Source organism: Xenopus laevis, chromosome 5S, assembly GCF_017654675.1.
Source record: "Xenopus laevis strain J_2021 chromosome 5S, Xenopus_laevis_v10.1, whole genome shotgun sequence".
Lineage (NCBI taxonomy): Eukaryota > Metazoa > Chordata > Amphibia > Anura > Pipidae > Xenopus > Xenopus laevis.
The window spans coordinates 3,303,465-3,325,709 of NC_054380.1; the positions used below are offsets into that span (position 1 = coordinate 3,303,465).

At 37.4% G+C, this 22,245-nt stretch overlaps 1 protein-coding gene across 1 annotated transcript in view; it reads right to left on the bottom strand.

The window, feature by feature from the left end:
* The window catches only part of pcsk2.S (proprotein convertase subtilisin/kexin type 2 S homeolog), a 78,414-nt gene that overhangs the window by 19,331 nt on the left and 36,838 nt on the right, over positions 1-22,245 (bottom strand). Inside the window, 4 exon segments of the mRNA NM_001092688.1 lie at positions 891-967; positions 16,481-16,518; positions 18,477-18,585; positions 21,983-22,096. Coding sequence (NP_001086157.1) covers positions 891-967; positions 16,481-16,518; positions 18,477-18,585; positions 21,983-22,096 — 338 coding nt within the window.

A 22,245-nucleotide genomic window follows, 5' to 3' on the forward strand; every position in this document is an offset into this window, starting at 1 on the left:
CTATGATTTTTTTTGGATTTATCGCCGAAAACTGAGGCTTTTTCTAATTTGACGCTAGAAACCTCTGACTTTTTTGGATCTGATGCCCCAAACCATGAAATCTTCAGATGATTGAACGAAACCCAGGGCAGATCAGGATATCAATGGGACATCTGCCATTGACTTCTACATGAACTGGGCAGGTCTGAGTTGGAGGACTTTTTTATTCAGACTTCTAAGACCATCGGAGTTTAATAAATGAAGAAAAATTTAAGTTTTTTTTCTCATAAATAAATTGTGTTTTTCCCTTTACAAGTCAGAGAAAAAAAACTGGACTTTAATAAATAACCTCCGTACAGTTTGCAGTGTGAATTTGGCCAAGATGAATATTCAGCAAGTGTTAAAGGCTTTTCCAAATTCTCAATGTAATTATACCAGTGGCAGTACTTAGGGGCACATTTACTAATGGTCGAATATCGAGGGTTAATTAACCTTCGATATTCGACCCTCGAAGTTAAATTTTTCGACTTCAAATATCGAACGATTCGAAGGATTTTAATCCATCGATCGAACAATTTTCCTTCGATCAGAAATTGGCTAGAAAGCCTATGGGGACCTTCCCCATAGGCTAACATTGGTGCTAGATTAGGTGGCGAAGTAGGAGGTCGAAGTTTTTTTTTAAGAGACAGTACTTCGACTATCGAATGGTCGAATAGTCGAACAATTTTTAGTTCGAATTGTATGATTCGAAGTCGAAGTTGTAGCCGAAGGTCAAAGTAGCCAATTCGTTTGTCGAAGTAGCCAAAAAAATACTTTGAAATTCGAAGTATTTTTTATTCTATTCCTTCACTCAAGCTAAGTAAATGTGCCCCTAAGTGTTGTTTTTGAAGTGCAAAATATAATGACTTTACCTGTTGAACCAGTCATCTGTATAACGAGGGTATGGGTAGGGATCATTGCTGCTGAAGTCATAGCTTGCTTCTGCATTCTGGAATATAGAAAGCTAAAATAAACATTTAATTTATATTAACAGAGATTTTATGAGATAAGCATATTAATATGAAGGGGTTGAGTTAGTAACAAATTCATTACTCATTTAATTTAAAATAAAAATACAATAAATGCAGGAAAAAGTAAGCTAAATGTATTTTATTTGCCAACTGCATAGGTGTAGGTGCAATATGATAACGATGTAACAAAAACTTGCAATCACTTAAATCCCAATTTTCTTGCATTTTGATGGCTGACATGGTACAACCCTCTGTCACTATTTCAAATGTATTCAGAATCGTCGATCGAAGCAGGGACACACATTTTGCACTCTCGAATCATAGAATATAATAACAAGCTGCTGAAACCTTTTTAATGGAAAATGATTAAGCCCTTTTGGAATTAACCTACTTTAAATCTGTGAATCCCTGTGGATTTTACTTATGTCTCCATGGTTACCATGCAAGATATGAATCTGTATTAATAAGGAGATATAAAGCTCATGATAAATAATGCATGATGTCAATTTCCATGCATTTGATGCTGATTTATAACACAGGCCCAACAGCAATTTAAAACTAAGGGGCAGATTTTCAAGGGTTGAATTTCGAATAAAAAAAAAAATGTTTAAATTCTAATAAAAAAAGACCAACGAGGGGGTTTCGGGTGAAACTCGTAAAGGATGTCAGGCTGAATGGTCCCCCCCACACATTTTTCCCTCACCAAATTTGGCCCTTGTTGCAAAAAGTTTGGATACCCCTACAGTAAATTTCAATATTCAGATTTTCAAATTTTTTTTCACATTTGAATCGAATTTGGAATATTCCCTAGTCGAAGTACACAAACGATAGCTTGAAATTTGAATTTTTTTAATTGGAATTTTCACTTTGACCCTTGATAAATCTGCCCCTAAGTTCCAACCCAAACTCAGCATTTTTCACTATTTTAGCAATAATTTTGGCAAAGAACAAATATATAAAACAAGTGCACAAGAGGATTTCCCTGCATCGGTTGAAATACATAGTTACCGTATATACTCGAGTATAAGCCTATGGTGAGAAATGCAGCAGCTTCTGGTAAGTTTCAATCAAAAAATTGAGGGTTTCTGCTCCCATTGGAGGTGCCAGCGTCTCGTTTTTGGATGCCGGTGACCATTCTTGGAGACTATTCTTGGACACCAGGGGCTATTCTTGGACGCCGGCAACTATTCTTAGGCTCCGGCGACTATTCTTAGACACCGGCGACCGTTTTTGCGCTTGACCCGAGTATAAGCCGAGGTAGAGTTTTTCAGCATATTTTGGGGGCTGAAAAACTCGGCTTATACTCGAGTATATACGGTACATAGTTACACAGTTAAATTGGGCTTAAAAAAGACCAAAGTCCATGAAGTCTAACCCAACCCACCCAAACGAACCCCAGTGCACATAGATACACACACTCAAACGAATCTATTAATACACTAGACATATCAAAACTTTATATACCAATATCTATATTAATTGTAGCTTAGTATCACAATAGCCTTCCATATTATGCTTGTCCAAGAAATCAAACTACTCTTTAAATGTACCAATAGAATCTGCCATCACAACATTCCTCGGCAGTCCATTCCACAACCTCACGGTGAAGAACCACCAACGCTGCCTTAATTAAAAGTTCTGTTCCTCTAATCTACAAAACAAATGTCTGTAGTTAATAACTATGCACATATCAAATGCCATGAGCCATGTATATTTAGTGGTGCGCTCACTGATTATTCTCAGTTTAAGAATTAAATATATGAAATATATTTATTAATTAGTTGCAAAGAAAGAAAGATATTTATAAGTAGCACTCATGGTTTCTGAAGAAATCTGCTCAGAGTTTTTTCAACATTACATCGAAATACATTCTGACCAAAGACCTTTGGGGCAAATTTATTAAGGTTCAAAGTAAAAATTCTTTTTTATGTCTAAAATGTCAAATTCAACTACAGAATTATTAAAATTTGATTTGAGTTTTGTAAAAAAAAAATAGAATTACATTTTCGAAATTTATCATATACTGGCCCTTTAAGAACTTGAATTTGACTATTCGCCACCTTAAACCTGCTGAATTGCTGTTTTAGCCTATGGAAGAAGTACCGGGATCAATTTGGAGTTGTTTACAGCCTTCCTGACAATCAAGTTTTTTTTTTTTCTTTCAGAGAATCGAGTTTTTAAATTCAAATTGAATTTGATTCGAGTTTGCTGGTAGATCCTATTTACCCGACTTTGAAAAATTCGTTTTTTTTTTAAATAAATTTCGATTGGTCGATTTTGAGTTTATGGGAGTTTTAAATAAGTCCCAAGATCTCAAATTCGACCCTTAATAAATCTGCCCCCTCATGGATATGGGCCTGGTACAGTACTTTCCAACTTTTGCCAACTATCCAGTCCAAGATAAAATGTTTGGGGACTGTATAAAATAAATTATAAAGTATGTATAGGCCGAGTGCTTTTATACAGGTCACATAACTCCGAGGTGACTTCTGATATCTTTATAAATTTCTAGTAGGGGGTACATTATGCATTATTATCGACATTTTGTGGGGGGGTCGGAGTCGAAATTCTGGTCGCCAGTGTCAAATTCTGGTCGCCAGAATCCAATTCTGGTCGCTGGCGTCCGTTTTGGCCGCGTGGCGTCAAATTCGAACGCGCTGTATCAAATTCGGCGGCCTGGAGCCCCTGTTATAAACAACGCGCTCTGACGTCAGAACGCGCCGTTTATAAGGATATAATTTGCAGTCTGGTCCCATAGGGAAATTACCAGACTGTAGATTATATATATATTGATGATCACAGAATACTACATAGGCCATTATTAAGCAAAAAGCAGGTATTAAGAAGTAATGAAAGGCTGAACATGGAACAATAGAAATCAGTCTGACAATATTTTATGTTCATCAAACTGCTTAAAGGGGAACTATTGCAGAAATGAAAATTAATTAGAATCAATTAGAACAAATAAAAAAAAACAAATCCAAAAAGTATTGTAGAAGTGATACCTATATTGGCTAAGAATAAAAATAGATTGCAAGCTTTTGGAGCACCAAGGCCCCTTCGTCAGGCAAAATATAAATGAAAGCTGAAAGGCACAGCATATATTCTGTTAGATCAGTGACAGGTATTCATGGGCAATAAATGAGGACGTTACAGATAGATAGAGATCAAATGTAGAGATAATACAATGAATTAGGGTGGGGTGTAAATAGTCCAGGAGTCTGGATTCAGTCAGGTCACATAGTGTCACATGAAACCTGACCCTACATTAAGGCCCTGTCTTATTGTGTTAAATAACTCCATACATTTGAATTCATAAATCTTCCTTTCCCATTCAGTTTTAATGTTCCCTTTTAGAATTAAGACCTGCATGTCCTGAAGACTGTGATTTTGACTGTAGAAGTGTTGCCCCACTGGTGTATCACATGATTTGGTGCTGATTTTATGTCTGTGATGGTTCATCCTTGTGCGTAATTTTTGTCCTGTTTCACCAATGTATCTGCCTCCTGAAGAGCTCCTAGTACATGTAATCATATATAACACATTGGATGAAGCACACGAATAGTGGTCCAGGATGGTGTAAACTTTTTGTGTCTTCGGAAATGCAATCTGTTGCAAGGAAATGTACCTGCTTTAGTTGTTTTAGAAAGAGATTCTGACAATCATTTTCCTCAGACTAGGCGGTTGTCTATAAGACAAGAGAGGTAGATCCGGGAATATTTGTTTTAGTCGGGTATCTGTATGGAGCATGGGTTGCAGGTCTCTGGCTATTTTTCTAATAATGTTCAGTTGTGGGTTGTAGTTAACTACTATAGGTACCCTGTTGTCTTTTCTTTGTAATCCAAGAGTGTGTCTCTGGGTATTTGAGTTGATCTGTGGATTTGATCATCAATAACCTGCGGATGGGATCCCTGATTAATAAAAGTTTTCCGTAAGGAATGGAGATGTTTATTTCTGTCATCAAGGTTTGAGCAAATCCGGTTGTATCTCAGAGCCTGGCTAAACACAATTGATTTTTTAATGTGATGAGGATTAAAACTGTCCCACATAAGATATGCAGGACGGCCTGTTGGTTTTTGGTATAGGAATGTTTGTATGGTTCCATTTTTTATGTAGATGGTTGTATCCAAGAAGTTGATGTGTGAATAAGAGTGGTTAAGGTTGATGGTGGGGTGGAATTGGTTAAATCTTTGGTGGAATGTCAATAGTTCTTTTTCTGATGCTGTTCATATGATAAGTATGTCATCTATATACCTATATACTTAACCTATTTTCGGTATATAGATGACATACATACACAGAAATAAACATCTCCATTCCTCACGGAAAACTTTTGTTACTTGGTGCTCTACAGAAAAAATCAACAGCAAATCATGTGATACACCAGTGGGGCAACACATGCAGGTCTTAATTCTGAAAGGGAACTTTAAAACTGAATGGGAAAGAAAGATTTATGAATTCAAATGTATGGAGTCATTTAACACATTAAGACAGAGCTTTAATTTAGGGTCAGGTTTTACGTCACACTATGGGGCAGATTAATCAAGGGTCAAAGTGAATTTCAGGGAATTTTCGAAGTAAAATTTGTTTGTTTTTTAATTTGTTATTTTTGCTACTGGCTAACACGGTACCACCATTTTTGTTTTGTGCTTAGAATCAAATAAAAATTCTGTAGTGTTTCTGAAATAATGAGAGAGGGAGTGAAGAGTAAATTGAATGACATGGATCAGATGTTTATTATGCCTAGAACATTTCTTATTTCAGTACAATGAAGCTTATATACAATTTTCATTTTCACTATAGTTCCCCTTTAAGGAAGTGTGGTGCATTGTTACAAAAATTGGTAATTTGGCTGCAAAACTAATGCTGATTTTATATATATCTGCTACAAAACTATGAATCAGTATTTTAGGAATAAAACACATACAAATATTTAATTGGTATATCGGCCAAGTTGCTGTTTAGTAAATGAATGTTTTTATCATCTTCTGTTTGTTGCCATATGACTCAAATGTATGGGGAATAGCAATCAGAGAGAAATGTGAAGATTGTTAGAGAGGGATTTAAAAAAAAAAAAGATTGGCACTTGAAAATATAATTCCATATATAATGTGCTTAATATAGAGGAAAGGTAGTTTTGAAAGTGCCTTGTCTTCTATTAAAATAAATGCATACAGAATCATATTAAGAGATGTGTAGTAACTGCTCGGTCAGGGGGATGTGTACATGACATCATGAGGCAGGGTTCATGATGTCACAGAGTGGGGTTCATGCTATCGTGGGTGGGGCTAGGACATGGCGAGTTCTGCCCCGGTTTTCTTAATATTTAATATCCTAATTTCTTAATTTCCTGAAAATTCAATTTGAGATACAATTCAATTCAGTGAGAAAAAGTCCTCATGGTTTATCATGTAAAAACTCACAAATGAGATTCAATTAGAGGAGAAAAAAACTTTTCTCCAAACTCAGCTCCAGTTTTTTTTCACGTGATAAAACATGAGATATGTTTTTTTCTGAATTGAATTGCATCTCAAATTGAATCTCGTCCATTATTTTTCTCTAAATTGAATCTGGCACTTTGTTTTGCAACTTTAGGCCTTTCTATTTATATACAGGTATAGGATCCCTTATCCGGAAACCTGATATCCAGAAAGCTCCGAATTACGGAATGGCTGTCTCGCATAGACTCCATTGAATCCAAATAATCCAAAATTTTAAAATTAATTTCCTTTTTCAGTGTAATAATAAAACAGTAGCTTGTACCTGATCCCAACTAAGATATAATTAATCCTTATTGGAAGCAAAACCAGCCTATTGGGTTTATTTAATGTTTAAATTAATTTCTAGTAGACTTAAGGCATGAAGACCCAAATTACAGAAAGATCCGTTATCCGGAAAACCCCAGGTCCTGATCATTCTGGAGAACAGGTCCCATACCTTCAATTCTGTCAATTGTACAATCGTTGTACCTGCTCTTAATGGAGGACAAGGGTGGGAGGGAATAGCCTGCACATTAATAAGAGTACATGAACAATGGCAGCTATCATAGGAAGGGCAAAGAATATTTAACGGGCCTCTCTACCTTTTAACCTTATTCTATGGTCACCTTATTAAAAAAATAAAATGTCAGTGACATTAAGGGGGTTATTTACTAAACTACGAATGAAGAAAATCTGAAAAACGAGTGTTTTTTTAGTATAAAATCTGAATCCTAAAAAAAACACACATTTCTCGGAATTTATTATACCCCAAGGATGTAAAAAGTCAGAATGCAGAAATACGGCATCTCAGACCTGCCGAGGTTGCATATAAGTCCCAAAAGATTTTTGGATCTGGATTTTTGGATCTTTTTGGTTCATGCAAAAATTTTTGGGGTTTTCAGGCAAAAATCCGAAAAAAATTGAGTTTTCAGGTGCACATTTAAAAAAAAAATTATAGAATTCTGATTCTTTTCCAACAAAATTTTCAGGAAAGTGTATTTCTCAATACACTTTCCTGAAAATTTTTTGGAAAAGAATCAGAATTCTACGATTTTCAGGAAAGTGTATTGATAAATACGGAGGTCTGAGTTTTTTCAGATAATATTGAGATAAATTCAGACCAACAGTTGGCATTCACTGGTCTCTTGTAGTCTTGAGGTGTAAAGAACTGGGTGAAGTGCTCTCAACTTACAGTGATGTAAAACATAGAATGCACTAGGGCACCAAAGGATTTCAGTAGCATCACTTAAAATGCAAGTAAATTGCTGAAGGTCACATCCCACTGACAACAACAAGCCTTCAGCTTGATATGCTTAACATAAAATGTGTTATTTAACAATCACTGCTCAAGGGCTATTTTTGGCAACCGTGCACTACATTTTACATTTTATTTGCCACTGATTAGTGGCAACAACTTCAAACACCTCCTGGGATTTTAGCCCTAAGAGGATTTAACCTGCAAAGCTATCAACGAAAAATAAATCAGAACTGCAGAATTTTACTAAAACGGATTTCCTTAATGTTGATGAATAAGTACACATAATTTATCATGTGTATAAAGTGACTGACAAAGTTTGAAAATATTATGGGATGAAAATATGCCTTTAATCTGTACCCATTATAGAAAAATTAAAAGAATATCTATAGTGTAGTTAATTAACTAGCATGTGCAAAAATAGAATATACCTAATATAGAAACATTTCAATTCAACTTTAAATTATTTATTTATTTTAAAAGAAACATATTTTATTATTTTGTGGAAAAACTGTAAAATGAATTTAAAAACAATCTTCAAAAAAAAAAGAAAGAAAGAAACACATCTTAAAGGAGAATTCAAATATAACGTTAAAAAAACCCTACCCCCCACCCTACATAGACTGGCAAATGCCGGTAACGTTTTACTTACTCCTCGGTGCAGATTCAGGAATCGGAGTTCACGGGCGCCATCTTCAGCCGTTTTGGTAATCTTACGATTGAAACCAGTGCTTCAATAATTTTCGTGAGTAAATACTCTTCTCTAATTGGTTATGGTGGGAAACCACCCTAACCCACCTTAAAGCATAATCATTAACTAATTCTGTATGTACTCCACCTATAAATAAACGGTCTGTCCACCAATATGGTAGAACAGAACAAATAAGACTCCTGGTCTGCGTCTGTTCTCTTGCATGCAATCATCCTGCAGCTGACATCCCTTCTTGTACTTATGGATGACCCTAACAGACGCATGCGCAGTTGTCGCAAAACAGAAGATTGCATGCGTTGCGCCGCCATTCCGAAGATTTCAGAAGAGAAGAAGATGGCACCCATGAACTCTGATGCCTGAACTGCACTAAGGGGTATGTAAAATGTTAGGGGCATTTGCCCGGGGTAACACTTAGGCTGGGGGAGGAAGGAAGGGTGAACATCTAGGGGTTTTTTAATGTTTTTTAAACGCACTGCCTTTCACCATTTTCACTGGTTGAAGCTAATGATAATTTAGATGTTTTATTGCCAGAATCAGACAGACATCATCCTATTTTGTTTGCTAGCGGCTTTCCTTGATCACTTTCTTCATAGGATAATGTGCACATCATACTTTTACATAATACCTGAGATGCACATAAATCTATACAAGGAGCAGTCAAGGAAGTCAACCTACAAGCAGGAAAGGAAGATATCGATCTGATCATGCTCTTAAAGGGATACTGTCATGGGAAAAAACATTGTTTTTCAAAATGAATCAGTTAATAGTGCTGCTCCAGCAGAATTCTGCACTGAAATCCATTTCTCAAAAGAGCAAACAGATTTTTTTATATTCAATTTTGAAATCTGACATGGGGCTAGACATATTGTCAATTTCCCAGCTGCCCCAAGTCATGTGACTTGTGCTCTGATAAACTTAAGTCACTCTTTACTACTGTACTGCAAGTTGGAGTGATATCACCCCCTCCCTTTCCCCCCAGCAGCCAAACAAAAGAACAATGGGAAGGTAACCAGATAGCAGCTCCCTAACACAAGATAACAGCTGCCTGGTAGATCTAAGAACAGCACTCAATAGTAAAATCCAGGTCCCACTGAGACACATTCAGTTACATTGAGAAGGAAAAACAGCAGCCTGCCAGAAAGCATTTCTCTCCTAAAGTGCAGGCACAAGTCACATGACCAGGGGCAGCTGGGAAATTGACAAAATGTCTAGCCCCATGTCAGATTTCAAAATTGAATATAAAAAAATCTGTTTGCTCTTTTGAGAAATGGATTTCAGAGCAGAATTCTGCTGGAGTAGCACTATTAACTAATGCGTTTTGAAAAAAACAAGTTTTCTAATGAGAGGATCCCTTTAAGGTGATGGCCCACAAGGAGAGTTGTCACTGCCTTCCTTGATCACTCCATTCATAAAATAATGTGCACTTCACATCACTAATACCTGAAATGCACATGATTCTATACAAGGAGCAGTCAAGGAAGTCAGCTTGCAAGCAGGAAAGGAAGATCTAGATCTGATCATGTCCTTAAGGGACTTGACAGGCTGTTAAATCTTGACAACCTCGAGCGAAAACTCTCCCAAGCGTCTCCAGCCAACACGGGGAGGAAGGAACCATTCAAAGGGTATATCCTCTTCCCAATGTCCTTGAGGCACAAACACCATTTCTCCATTTACTAATATTATTCTAAAATGTATTTTACATTTGTCACTAACATGCTTTACGTGAATAAAGAAATGTATTGCTTTTTTGGTATGAATTATTTATGGCCCCTTTAACTGCAGTCCTAAGAAATCGTTTCCAAACAATATGTCACATCAAAGTGATGAATGTGCAACTGTATTGGAGTTCATTAGCCTGAACACTCCTGGCTTCTTTGTTGTTTACAGGCATATAAAATCCTTCATGTTTTTCTGTGCTTTCAAAATATTCTTATGCATTGAGGTACAAAGACAGGAATCTGGAGCTCATAAATATCTTCCAGTTGTTAAATCAGTATGGGAATAAAATAAACCCATCAAGCATTCCCCACTGAGCTTTTCTAATATGATCTTTGAAAATCAATTTTTATTTATGAAGAGAACATTTCTACAGTGATCTGTCTGTTCAATTCCTCTTGGCGAATAGTACCATTGGAAAAGAACTGTATATGGCAATGAAAAATAATATACCATAATGAATGGGAACCTGCATAGAAAAAAGAATTCCAAACAAAATTATGAACCACTTTTAACAATAGGCAATTTTCAGAGTTATAGAGATAAAAAAATGATAAACCGTAATGGATCATAAACAGCATTAAAATTAGGGAGGCACCGAATCCAGGATTCAGTTCGAGATTCGGCGAGGATTTAGTCTTTTTCAGAAGGATTTGGATTCGTCTGAATCCTTCTGCCCGGCTGAACCGAATACGAATCCTAATTTGCATAAGCAAATTAGGGGCAGGGAGGGAAATTGCTTGACTTTTTGTCAGAAAACAAGGAAGTAACAATTTTTTCCCCTTTCTACCCCTAATTTGCATATGCAAATTTTTAATTTTGAAATCTGACATGGGGCTAGACATATTGTCAATTTTCCAGCTGCCCAAAGTCATGTGACTTGTACTCTGATAAACTTCAATCACTCTTTACTGCTGTACTGCAAGTTGGAGTGATATCACCCCCTCCCTTTTTCCCCCCAGCAGCCAAACAACAGAACAATGGGAAGGTAACCAGATAGCAGATCCCTAAAACTAGATAACAGCTGCCTGGTAGATCTAAAAACAACACTCAATAGTAAAACCCATGTCCCACTGAGACACATTCAGTTACATTGAGAAGGGAAAATAGCAGCCTGCCAGAAAGCATTTCTCTCCTAAAGTGCAGGCACAAGTCACATGACCAGGGGCAGCTGGGAAATTGACAAAATGTCTAGCCCCATGTCAGATTTCAAAATTGAATATAAAAAAATCGGTTTGCTCTTTTGAGAAATGGATTTCATTGCAAAATTCTGCTGGAGCAGGACTATTGACTGATGCATTTTGAATAAAACATGTTGTCTCATGACAGTATCCCTTTAAGAAGGATGAATTTGATAAGTCTTCTTTCAACCTTAACTCTTTTTCACGACTATGATTTGAGATCCAAGGATTCAATAACAAACCCCATGTTAACAGGACTAGTGATGGGCGAATTTATTCGCCAGGCGCGAATTTGCGGCGAATTTGCGCGTTTTTTTGTGAAAAAACTGACGCGGGTGTCAAAAACGTTTCGTGAATTTTTCGCCGTTTCGCGAATTTCGCGAATTTTTCGGCGAAGCGAAACGGCGCAAATTCGCCCATCACTAAACAGGACTGCATATAACATTTTTGTCCATCAGGTTCACACTCTTTGACATCTTCCTTATTCCCTTGATTCTTTATTGCTGATTGATTATTGATTGCATATTTGCCTGTATAATAGTGAATTTATGTGTGTGGCTGTTAATGCCGTTTCCTTTTACAGTTTTTTTTAATTGGCATCTGCTTTAATTAGATATGCTACACAACCCCAAATGGTATTATATATCTAAATTACAATATTACACTTGGGTAATATATTCTGAAAGAAAACAGCTGTGGCTTTAGTGTAAATTTTACCAACATATAAAATCTAATTTCATACATAAACAGACACCGAAATAACAGATTACCAGACCAGATTTAAATGCCTCAGATTCATTAAACATGATGTATTCAACAGGAAAAATTAATTACTTGAGCAATAATGAGAATTCCTTTCATAATTGTATGGATAATTAAGTTAGATTGCGACCTGATAGTTGCCCAACATGATATAAAGCCACACTGATAAATTGAGACTGAAATATTTTACATTTAACAAGCTATTTTTTTGTTAACTACTATGATTGCAGTTGTTATTAATGCCATCATTATACTTTTGATAAATTCAAAAAATATTAGGAAATGATTTAGAATGATGGGATGCCGCAAAGCTTGTCATCTGCTGTACCTTGATATTCCTTAAACATGCCCTGCCAGTATGCAAAGGAAAACTAATTTGTAAAAAAAAAAAAAATTGTATTTTGTGAGCCAAACTTTAATAAAGCAAAGAGTATTTTTTTTACATATGCATAAAAATAGTGAGCCCTCAGGGCTGATGGTGTCAAGTCTACAGACTATAGAAGAAAACATATACTTTTAGAACTTTATGGTATCTCTCTGTTCAAGTTATTTCAAAGTAAAGGCCCCCAATGCCAGTCGGCGCTCATATCCGCTCCGGTGCCATTGGCAAGATGGCGGAACCCAGGTTAACACATGGCATGTTCTGATGCCAATGCGTCAAAACACCCAACATCAGCGCGTGATGTCGCGTGCCAGATTTCGATCGGGCAGGGTAAAAAAATCCTGTCGGATCAGCCTGATATCCCCACCTAAATTTATTGGGGAGAAATCGCCGACATCGCCAAATGAGCGGATCTCCCTTTGTATGGCCACCTCAATTAAGGCTTCTATGGATGGTCCCATTCAGCTGTCTGTGCTCTGTCAGACCATCTCACCTAAACCACTAAACAATAACCCTAAGTAACTTTGTGTAATGATAATATGACAGTGTAGAATACTAGTGGAGTTGCAGGAGGTCACAATTTAAGTTGTTGGCAGGATGTGTTGGTGACACTTCCACAAAAGAAAATGGAGGAAAGTCATTATACTGATATGGAAGGTCCATTTGCCATAATACATATATACATTTTTTTTTTCATTTTTATAAAAAAGAGACAATATTGTGCTTAATGTCAACTAAGTTAGCAGAGGGTATTTTTATAATGGGACTGGATAAACTTTAAGAGGTTATCTAGCAGTTGGTTGCAGAGATCCAAACCTAAGCTCCAACTACAGATAATTAACTGGTGTTAATTGACTGCAATGCTATTACTTAAGGGTATATTTATCAAAGAGTGAAGTTAGAGATCACCACAGTCTGCTAGAGTGAAATTCTGCCACTCTCCATTCATTTCTATGGGATTTTTAAATGCTTATTCATCAATGGGTGAACTTTCACTTTCACCCTTTGATAAATACGCCTTTAAAAATCCCATAGAATTGAATGGAGAGTGGTGGAATTTTACTGGACTGTGGTGATCTCTAACTTCACTCTTTGATAAATATACCCCTTAAAGTCACAAAACAATGGCAATATCTGGAAACTGTGATCATGTCAAATACCCTTTTCTAATGTGTACATGGGCCTCACTAGATGATCAATACCAAAATCATATATACTGTAGCAGCAATCCCCATGCAGTGGCTAATGAGCAACATGTTGCTCACCACCCCCATGGATGTTGCTCATAGTGGCCTCAAATAGGTGCGTATTTTTAAATTCCTGGCTTGAAGGAAAGTTCTGGAGGCATGAAGATTGGTTTACTCCAAACAGACAGGGCCGGATTTACATAGCGGATGCCCCTAGGCCCACTGCAATTTGTCGCCCCTGTCCCCTCCCCTTTATTCGTGCAAATTTTCATTGAGATTGTATCTCCTGTGCATCCCCAGTGTTTTTGAACCAATGTGGGTGTGGTTGGGCAGCATGCCGCCCCCCTAAAATCCTGCCACCCTAGGCCCGGGCCTAGATGGCCTTCCCACAAACCCGGGCCTGCAAACAGAGCTTCCTGTAGGCTAGCAGTCCATGTGAGACTACCAATTAGACTATCACATCCCTTCTATGGCATCACCAATGAACTCTTTTCTTGCTTTTGTTGTTCCTCAAAAGTTTTTACATATGTAAAAGAGGTTGAAGTCCCCTTGTACAGAGTATATCGAGGTCAGTGATGGAAGGGTTCCAGTCAGCCAAAACAAGAACATGAGTTTCATATTTAAAAATGATATGAAAGAAAATACAGAAAGCCTTCAGACAAAGACAACAACAATTCATGTTTTTATATAGTGGATGTGAAGAATAATAAAAGGGGCTCGTTCTGGAAGACAGAGTGCCTCAAGACTATACTTTCTACAAGTTCATGTCTTTGTAAAATAAAAGTACCACAGCACTTTGAATTAGTTCCAAACAGCTACGGCATCAAAGTGTAAACGTGAGGAACATTTATCTTATAACTCAGACTATTGCAGCTTTATAGTATTCTCAGATTCAGCATGAGGTATAAGAAAAGTTTCAGCAAAGCCGATAAACCAATTTATTCCTTTATATATTACTTCACCAGTTCTCTGATTTAATAAATCATGAGGGTGAAGCACCCCTCACTTCTGCACTTCAAAATTAATTTGTTTTTTATTTCCAGACCTAATAACACAGGAAGTTTTCATACCACTAACAAAAGAACAAGCAGTTCGACCTTCAAAGGATCATCCTATATATAATGAGATGAAGGATTATTATTTTCCTCAGTTGTTTGCAAACCAAAGCATCTGATCTAGAGTCAATGCTTAGTTCAGTTTGTATACAAATTACCCCAAAATATAATTTCTAGTCATGAATGATTTTATTTCTAAGAGAGAAGAAAAAATGTCTGCCTTTCTTTATATCGATTGTTGCATATTTACTGAAAGGGGCAGCGTTCCTCCTTTCTCAACACTGGTATAATGAAGAGGTGTTGTGCTGAAGATAATATTTGCAGTTTTATTCAGCAAATATCTATGGTTTTTGTAATTTCTTGCACAGAACATGGAACAAACATGAACTGGAACAAATCAGCAATCCAATGAGAAGCCCTTTGTTTAATGAACTACTTTATCCTTATCACAAACCTAACAACGGCTGCAGCTAGGGGATGCTAGGACGTGCTGTAGCCAAGTGTCCATCTGTTATCTATTTGATGTTATGGGGAGCATTACCACTTCTTGAAAAAGTTATGTAACATCCCTTGCACAGCAGACACAATTCCCTATCTTTGCTAATGACCTGTAGACTACAGGATGTTTCTCGGTGTTTCTACACACAAATTAACTATAAATATAAATACATTTTTACAAGCAGTACTGGTGCATTCTCTCATAAAAGATTGTTTAAAATGTAAAAATTAATTTTCAATAATTGCCTGAATTCATTCTCGCCACACGCGATACACAACAGGGAATATCCCCATAGATCAAGAATGGTGGTGCTCAAAGTAATTGAAGACATCCTCCTGAACCAAAACCTTCCAAATTATAGAAATGTGCCTATTCATTCAAACTTTCTGGTCAGGAAAATATTCCTGATAGTCAAGAAGGCTTTGATAAATTCTTCCGGATTCCCCAGTTTAACCCTTGATACATCTGTCCTTCAAGAGTAGAGCTGTGTGTACACTGGAACCCACATATGGCACTGGGGCATAATCTCAATTCTGTCACTTCCACTCTGGCCATGGTGCAGATGCTAAAAAGTAGTAGTTGGATCTTCAGTTAGGAGAAAATAGGGATATAGCACCCCATTCGACCATTATAGGTGGAATATGAATGTGGGTACATGTTGACATAGGACTACAGGTCACCAGCAAACATAGTTTTACTTCTGTACTATAGTCTCTTATATAAATGTGCCAATGTATTAAACATTTTTGGTCAGGAAAATATTCCTGGTAGCAAGTTTTGATAAATCCTTCTGGATTCCCCAGTTTAATCCTTGATACATCTGTCCCTCAGAGTTCTAGATATCTTGGGCCCAGTGTGTACCCTCGACCCAAGATATGGCACTGGAGCATAATCTACATTCATCCATTTTCCCTTGGCCATGGTGAAAGTGTTAAAAAGTGGTTGGACCTTTATGTAGCAGAAAATGGTGAAATAGTTCCCCAGTGGAGAAGATTCCAATGGACAACTAATAATAGGTGTAATATGAAGGTGGGTACATGTTGAGATAGGACTATAATTTTGTCACCAGTTAAAATAGTTTTACTTTGTTCACTTCATTTACTATAGTCTGTTATATGTAAATTCTGCAGTTCATGAGTTTCATACTTAATTGGAGGGGACCTAATTATTCATTTTTTTCACTCAATCAGCCCAGGCATGCTAAAGCTCCTGTCAGATTCCAAGCGATTTAAATGTTATAAGAAGCTGTATATTGTACTCACGTAGTTTGAGGCAAGATCTGGATGCAGATAATCAATTCCTAGAAGGGAAACAGGAAAATGAGATACATCTAACTGTGCACAATGTTTCTACAAGAAAATAGTTTTAAGCTTAAAATCAGAGCTAGTCAGAGGATATGGAGAAAGCATGTACCAAATATATTTTTACATGTAGTTTATTTACTTTGTTGTCGCTTGCTTTTCCCAAGCTACAGGTGCACCTGTGGAGTGATTGATGATGAATGAGAAGGGATGTGAGTAGTACAAAAAAATAAAATCCTATTTTTACTTTCTTTAATGAAAAAGAAACCTATCTCCAATATACTTTAATTAAAAAATGTGTACTGTTTTTATAAGAAACCTGACTGTATGCAGTGAAATTCTCCCTTCATTTACTGCTGTGGATAGGAATTGTCAGACGGTCCCTAACTGCTGAGCAGGGAAACAATCATACTTATGAACAGCAGGGGGAGCAACCGCCTTACTTCCCAGCCATGCAGAACTCAAGCAGCTTTGTTTGTTTCCCTGTAGAGCAGTCAGCGACTGTGTAGAGATTTGTATTGGATTTTATTTTTGCTTTTACATTCTGTTTACTCTTTCCAACTCCAGCTGCAGGGACAGAGATTATGGAGCCAGATTTAAACAGATAAACTGGGATTCTATTTGGAGGATTATTTTGCTGCAGCCACTGGTTCTGCAGACTTGGAGAAAGTTTGTATTAAACAATACAAAAACTATAAAATCCACATTAGATTACATGACAACACAGGACCCAGTGCAGTCTGTATATTCTAATTATTAATCAGTCTTGTTGTATTGGCTTCTGACAGATATTATTTGACTTGTGCTGTTTTGATCATTTATGACGATCCCTAAGCAGCCCAGACCACACTGAGCATGTGCACAGTCTTAGTCTTGCAAAGATGTATAACAAAGTTACAAGATGGTGACCCCCTGTAGCCAACTTTGAAAGCATAAATCATTTGTTTGATTAGGCTTGTGGTGCAGTAAGTTCATGTTTATGTTTAGTATACAAAATACAGCATTTCTAACCTTATTCTATTTTAGACTTTACTTAATGATGTATTGTGGGAAAAAATCCTTAATCCAGTATCATCTAGAAACCAAACACTGGTCTAGAGCTTAGTTTGTTACACACATATCTCCATTGATGTAGTGGTGGCCCTGTCCCAAGTTCACATAAACTAATTGTGGCGTATCGTAAGGAGTAAATTATTATGTATCTATGTCTTCTGCCATTTCTAGGACATGCTTTGTTCAGAATTTATTGAAGATAAAATGTATTGAGAAATGTATAAAATATTATTTGCCCAATCTAGCCAAATGTATCAAGTGGTCAGAACAGTCCGAGAAATTGAGCTGAGCTTTAGATATGTTTAAGATACAATACGTGGAAAAAGGCTACAGTACGTTTTCCCCATAAAACACAGATAACTCTCCTTTAAAGGAGAACTAAAGCTTAACTAGAAGTAGCTAGAAATGCTGTACATGGCCCATTTACTTAGTTCGAGTGAAGGAATAGAATAAAAAAAACCTTCGAATTTCGAATGATTTTTTGGCTACTTCGACCATAGCATTGCCTACTTCGACCTTCGACTACGACTTCGACTTCGAATCTAACGATTCGAACTAAAAATCGTTTGACTATTCGACCATTCGATAGTCGAAGTACTGTCTCTTTAAAAAAAACTTCGACCCCCTACTTCGCCACCTAAAACCTACCGAGGTGCCATGTTAGCCTATGGGGAAGGTCCCCATAGGCTTTCTATCAATTTTTAGGTTGAAGAAAAATCGTTCGATCGATGGATTAAAATCGATTGAACTATTTGCGCTAAATCCTTCGACTTCCATATTCGAAGTCGAAGGATTTACATTCGGCAGTCGAATATCGACTATTTAGCAGGAAAGATCTGTACCTCTGAAAATGCCCAGTAGCTCTATGGTCCCTGCTAACCTAAATGTCACAAGAAGTGCTTACCATCATCCATAATTGCTATGGTAACTCCTCTTCCTGTGTATCCCAGCTCCCAGGCTTCAGCAACATTTAGATCGAGTCCAGGTGTCCCATCAGCTTGGCCTGTATTGACCTAATAAATCAAGCAAAGAAAGATGTGTATTATATGATTCTTCATTCTATTCTATTGCCGAAGCGCCGAACGCTAGCGTTACTTCGCTAGCGTTTGTCATTTTCGTTACTGCGCAAATTCACTAACGAACGCTGGCGTAGTTTCGCTAGTGTTACTTCGCACCCTTACGCCTGGCGAAGTTTCGCTAGCGACGTAACTATGCAAATTCACTAACGCGCGCAGTGTACTGAACGCTACCTTTTACGCTAGACTTCCTTCGCCACCTCAGACCTGGCGAAGCGCAATAGAGTAGATAGGGATTGTTTCAAAAAAAGTCAAAAATTTTTCTAAGTCCCAAAAAACGCTGGCGTGTTTTCTACATTATGGCTGATAGGCTGAAAAAGATCGAAATTTTTTTTGGGGCTCCCCTCCTTCCCCCCTACATTTCCTGACTCATGGCAACTTACCTAGACAGTGGGCACATGTGTAGGGCAAAATAAAATTTTTATTTGATGATTTGAAGGTTTTATAGGCATTTGTAGTGCTGATACGTGTTCCTCCATTGAAATTTCAATTTGGCGCCGTATGCAAATTAGCCTTCGCTAGCGTAACTTCGCTTTACATAGCGAATCAACGCTAGCGCAACTTCGCAACCTTACGTTACCCCTGTGCGCAACTTCGGATTTTAGTGAATTTGCGAAGCGCTGGCGAAACTACGCCTGGCGAAGTGCGGCAAAGTGCGGCGAAGTTACGCCTGGCGCAACCTCGAATCTTAGTGAATTTGCCCCTTTGACTCTTGATTCTGGTTTTGACTCGACTTTCGACTGAACTCCGCCTGCATTTGACCCCAGCCTGTTTATCCGTTACGACTCTGCCTGCATTCAACCTCGGCCTGCTTCCCGATTACGACTGAACTCCGCCTGCACCGACCCCGGCCTGCCCCTCGACTATTCTTCTGCCTACTCCATCTGATTACTGTTGTCTGCTATATCTTGTGTCACTCCTGCTGGACCTCGTCTCCTCACATCTGGACTCTGGACAGGTGAGGCCTGACAAGGGGTCCCTCAGCTAAGTATCAATAAATCTCTTATGTTTGTTTTACTTGTGTGTGTCAGTTGAATCACTCTACAGACTGAACAAGAGCCCTTCTCAATACAAGGTAAATGTTTATTACTTATCATAAGTGATCCCTAAGTGCTCTGGCCACAGAAAGGAAACAAAGAACACACATTTCTATACTGGGACAATAACACATGGTATGTTTTCAAGCGAACTTTTTGACTGTGTTAAGATGAAAAATAAAACGTATTGGCTATTAATCCTGTCAATAAAACTGCAGTTCAGTTCCACAACCTGAGTTACTGTCTTACTTGGTATGGTTTGTAAACCCTGCAAAAAAAAAAATTCTTAATTGAGGACACTAATGCTAGACACCAAAGATGCAAGGCTAACCACTCCATCACTATTCCGCCTAATATTGTATGTGACTCAGGATAACAACCTTCTTTAGAAGACAAAACATCAAGACAAATCTCTACCAGATAAATACTTTTTCGGTACATTTAAACTCTCATTGATTAAAGCAACTAACTGCAAAGAGAAGGAAGAGGTGCTACAGATAATCAAAGTGGCTAAATCACCGAGGGGCCGATTCATCAAGCTCGAGTGAAGGATTCGAAGTAAAAAAACTTTGAATTTCGAAGTGTTTTTTGGGCTACTTCGACCATCGAATGGGCTACTTCGACCTTCGACTACGACTTCGAATCGAAGGATTCGAACTAAAAATCGTTCGACTATTCGACCATTCGATAGTCGAAGTACTGCCTCTTTAAAAAAAACTTCGACCCCCTACTTCGGCAGATAAAAGCTACCGAAGGTCCCCATAGGCTTGCCTGAGTTTTTTTGATCGAAGGATATTCCTTCGATCGTTGGATTCAAATCCTTCGAATCGTTCGATTCGAAGGATTTAATCGTTCGATCGAAGGAATAATCCTTCGATCGTACGATTGTAGCAATTGCGCTAAATCCTTCGACTTTGATATTCGAAGTCGAAGGATTTTAGTTCCTAGTCGAATATCGAGGGTTAATTAACCCTCGATATTCGACCCTTGATGAATCGGCCCCCAAGTGTAATTAGTGGATTGGGTGCACCCGCTCCAGACCCTCAGCTCATGGAGCAATAAACCAATATGTATGCAGACAGGCAGGAATGGGCCACCAGACACTCAAGGGAGCCCACAGGGCTACAAATATAGAAGTAAAATTAATATATATTGAAAAATCTGCGTGGTAAAAAATTGCAGCAAAAATTATTAGATTATCGATCAAATACCAGCATCAAACAGCCCAAAACTATTGAATCCTGAAGATATAAAACAATTGTTAAAGGGACCATTTTGCATTAACTTCTAAATGATTTCAACAGTATTTTCAGATTCGGGTTTTTACCAGCTTCAGAGCATAATAAATCTAAAGTTTTCATCAAAAAATTTTCCCCCCTTTAAAAACTCAGCCAGAAAAATGTAAGGTTTAATAAATAGGCCCCCTAGTGTTAGTTTGTACTAACAATAGAATATTTACTTTTTCTACAAATCTTGAAAAATGTGTGGTTTTCCCATATTTCTTAAAAGCTCCAAAAATTTTAGATTTATTAAGTGTTAAAACCATAAAAACTTCTAATGCAAAAATTTGCCTTGTAACAGATGTACAGGTCCTATAGCGGTCTGTGCTATTCTTATTGGATGGCTTTAATCAATTCGGACTTTTAGAGGTTTTTGGATTTTTTTCCATTAGGAATTGTCCAAAAAACTAAAATTTTCCATAGACTTTAGAGGTATTACTATTTTTTAGAGCATTGTTCGTTTTTTTTTTTAAATCATTCTTAATTTTTATGTTTGGATCTTTTTATAAATTCCATGACATTCGTGGAAAAAGTGAGTTTTCTGAAATGAGAATGTTGATAAAAAAAAGCCTCTCAGAGTAGTCTTGCAAATATTATCCTTTAAGGCTGTGCTGATTAGTGATGGGCGAATTTGCTCCGTATCGCTTCGCCGAAAAATTTGCGAATTTAGCGTGAAATTCGCGAAACGGCGAAAAATTCGCGAAACGGCGCCGGCGTCTCGTTTTTGACGCCGGCGTCCATTTTTTCGGAATTTTTTTTTGACGCCGGCGAATTATTGGCAAGAATTTTCGCGGGCGTTTAGCGAATTTATTTGCTGGCGGCGAATCGCGCAAATTCGCCGCGAATTCGCGCCTCACGAATAAATTCGCCCATCACTAGCGCTGATTATACAGTGCTGTATTTCAACAATAAAAACAGATACCTGGGCTTCTATGCGTAATTTAAGAATAGATTGCCACCATTGCTTTTACACCATTTTTATCTAGTTTTTGGTTCTGTTGTACGTATTGTGCTTACCAAGTACCACTGTTTTGTGAATAATGGATCATTCACGTTGATGTCAATATCATTGATGTCTCTGTATCCTCGTTTTTTCCTGTGGAAACCTTCTTGTTGCACCACTTTATTTACCTGAAATAAATAGAAATGAATTGTTCCTTTAAGATACCTTGACACATCCTTTAATTGAATAGCTGTGTATTTATAAGCGTCAGAAATGTTTCGCCCACTAAAATGTACCTTTCTGATCATATTATATAATGTGCTGGTGCTTCAACTTT